At 28.8% G+C, this 2678-nt stretch overlaps 1 protein-coding gene across 1 annotated transcript in view; it reads left to right on the forward strand.

Annotated features, from left to right (window-relative positions):
- The window catches only part of LOC108687503, a 72136-nt gene that overhangs the window by 65756 nt on the left and 3702 nt on the right, over positions 1–2678 (forward strand). Inside the window, 1 exon segment of the mRNA XM_018193279.1 lies at positions 749–1741. Within this exon segment, the coding sequence (XP_018048768.1) occupies positions 749–1741 (993 nt within the window).

Consider the following 2678-nt stretch of genomic DNA (forward strand, 5'->3'; position numbering starts at 1 on the left):
AATTAAAGTTATTTATTGATTCATCTACGTATGAATATGTGCGTGCGTAATATATGCACATTTTTTAATGTCAAGTTTTGAAGTATGAATATCTTTTTGCAATTTTCTATTGTATTTTGTATGTATTTTGTAATAAAAATTACGATTTTTATAAATTTTGTATATTATTAAATTTCCTATGTGCAATAACGAGTATAACATGAAAGAAATTGAAGAATACATAATTTTTTATTTATATATACATATATATCATACATATATCTTACATATGTGTATATATGCATGATATCAATATTATATTCAAGTATAACACGTAATTAACTAGTCTTTGTATAAATCATAATATTCAATTATCTAGAATATTACTTTCTTTCATTTGAAAGACTTTTTGACAGTCAGTAATAAGATTTTGGATTGAATATTTTTTATTTTATTATATTAAAAAATTTATCATAAAATTTTTATTAAGTAAATGTCATTTTTTTAAATCATTAATTATATTTTTTATTAATGTTGAATCATATTTAAAAATAATTTACATTATGTAAATTATGATCTACTTGAAATTTGATTTTATGGTATCTTCATATTTTTTACATTCTCTTTATAGATTAAAAATATTTTCGTGTAAAAAAATACTGGAAATCATTCAACACTCTTAATATCTCAAGTAAGTAAGCTCAATATCCAGAGATAAATCTTGCATCGTGTGTAATCAAATTTAATTTGTTCGTAATTTATGTTTTAGTGGTTCACCTGTGGATCCTCTGGTCATGGACGCCAATAATGTGGAACACTTGTCCGAAACCATAGAATGCTTACCTGAGTACGACTTATTACCAAATAAAATCAAACGATACATCGCTAGGAGAGAAAGAAAAATAAAAGAAGATACGAGAAAACAGAGCAAAATCAGTCAGAACAAAATTAATAAAAAGAAACCTAAACTTTCTTTCGAGTGCGCCACATGCGGCCAATGTTTTAGTCAGAAAGCTACCATGATAAAACACATGAGCTTGCATAAATATCAATGCCAAACTTGTTGCCAGAGCTTTAGCCTGAAGCGAGAATTGAAGCGCCATATCATGAATGTTCATGGACCTCTCCTGTATCCATGCAGCATCTGTGACTACAAGAGCAACAACAAATGCACTTTAAAGGATCACTTTATACGGAAACACACTAGCGGCTTTCAGCATTCTTGTACGGTTTGCAATAAGCAGTTCAAAATAAAAAACGATCTGAAACAACACATGAATCAAGTTCATAGTGGTGAACCGCCCATCATCTGCAGCATCTGCGGACACGCTTGCAAGAATGTTCCCGCTATCAAGGCGCACATGAAGTATCGACATTATAAACCGGCTTACGAATGCAAAATATGCAAGCGTGGTCTTACCACTCAAGAGTATCTCGACCAACACTTGATCTGGCATGAAAGAAAGGAGAAGGTCATCTGTCCTACCTGTGGCAAAACCTTCGGTCAGAAGAGGGACTTGGACCTTCATTTGAGGATTCATCAGGGTATCCGACCATTCTCTTGTCCAGTCTGCGGCAAAACCTTTCCCCGAAAGACTGCACAAGAACAACATATATTAATTCACACCGGCAAAAAGCCGTACATCTGCGACATATGCGGACACACCTTTGCGCAAAAACCCGGACTTATTTGTCACAGGAAACGGCATCCTGGACCGTTACCACCCTTGCCTGTGGTATCCATTAAGAAAATAATCATGGAATTTACACAAGAATTAGTCTCTTCTACGCAACAAGATAAAGTAGATAGCTAAATATTTGAAAAATTGCTCCAACGTAGATTAATTAAACTTGTTTACATTAATCTCAAAAATGATCCTGCGCAAAGACGTATTATTGTAATAAATTTACGAATTTCACAATTTATTTCTCTGAATATCAAAGATTATTTTAAGGGAACAAAAGCTTCGAAATATATTTTAAAATAATAAATAATATATATATTTTAAAATAATAAATAACATTAATATCATAGATTTCAAAATTTAAAATTAAAAAGAAAGTTTAATTTTATTTTCTGAATTCTAATTTTTACTACACAATGTTTTGCTTTTCTGTATATCGCGATTAATTTTAAATAATATAATTTTTAGTTAGATGTATTATCAAACTAATTGACGTGTATTTAAAATGAGATTTTAGATAGAGGAGAATTTTGTACATTATATATAATTATAATTGTTGTACGTATCAATTTATTCTCGGATTAAAATTCATTTCATACTTCATTCATAAAACTTAAAACTTAAAACTTTCTTAGAAACTTTTATAAAATCAAGCGTAAGAGAGTCGGGATTAAATCTGGAACGCACAGAATTAAAGGTTTTTATATTAGGAGATGTGTCATTCCAATTATTTGTTATATAAATTTTTTATACACACGACATTTTCTCAAAATTTCAAAATTATAAAATTTTTCTATTTACAAGGTTACGATGTATAATGTAATATATATATATATAAATAATTATGTATTTACTTCTTTTAAACGAATAAAATAAAAAGAAGATATTATCCAATAATCTTAACATTATGTTTTGAAATTTATGGAAAAGACCATTATTATTATTTAAAAATAACAAAATAGATGCAATGTTTTCGTTTTTGCAATACGTATTTTACAAGCCTGATGCGTATTT

The sequence above is a fragment of the Atta colombica genome, unplaced genomic scaffold (assembly GCF_001594045.1).
Source record: "Atta colombica isolate Treedump-2 unplaced genomic scaffold, Acol1.0 scaffold207, whole genome shotgun sequence".
Taxonomy (NCBI): domain Eukaryota; kingdom Metazoa; phylum Arthropoda; class Insecta; order Hymenoptera; family Formicidae; genus Atta; species Atta colombica.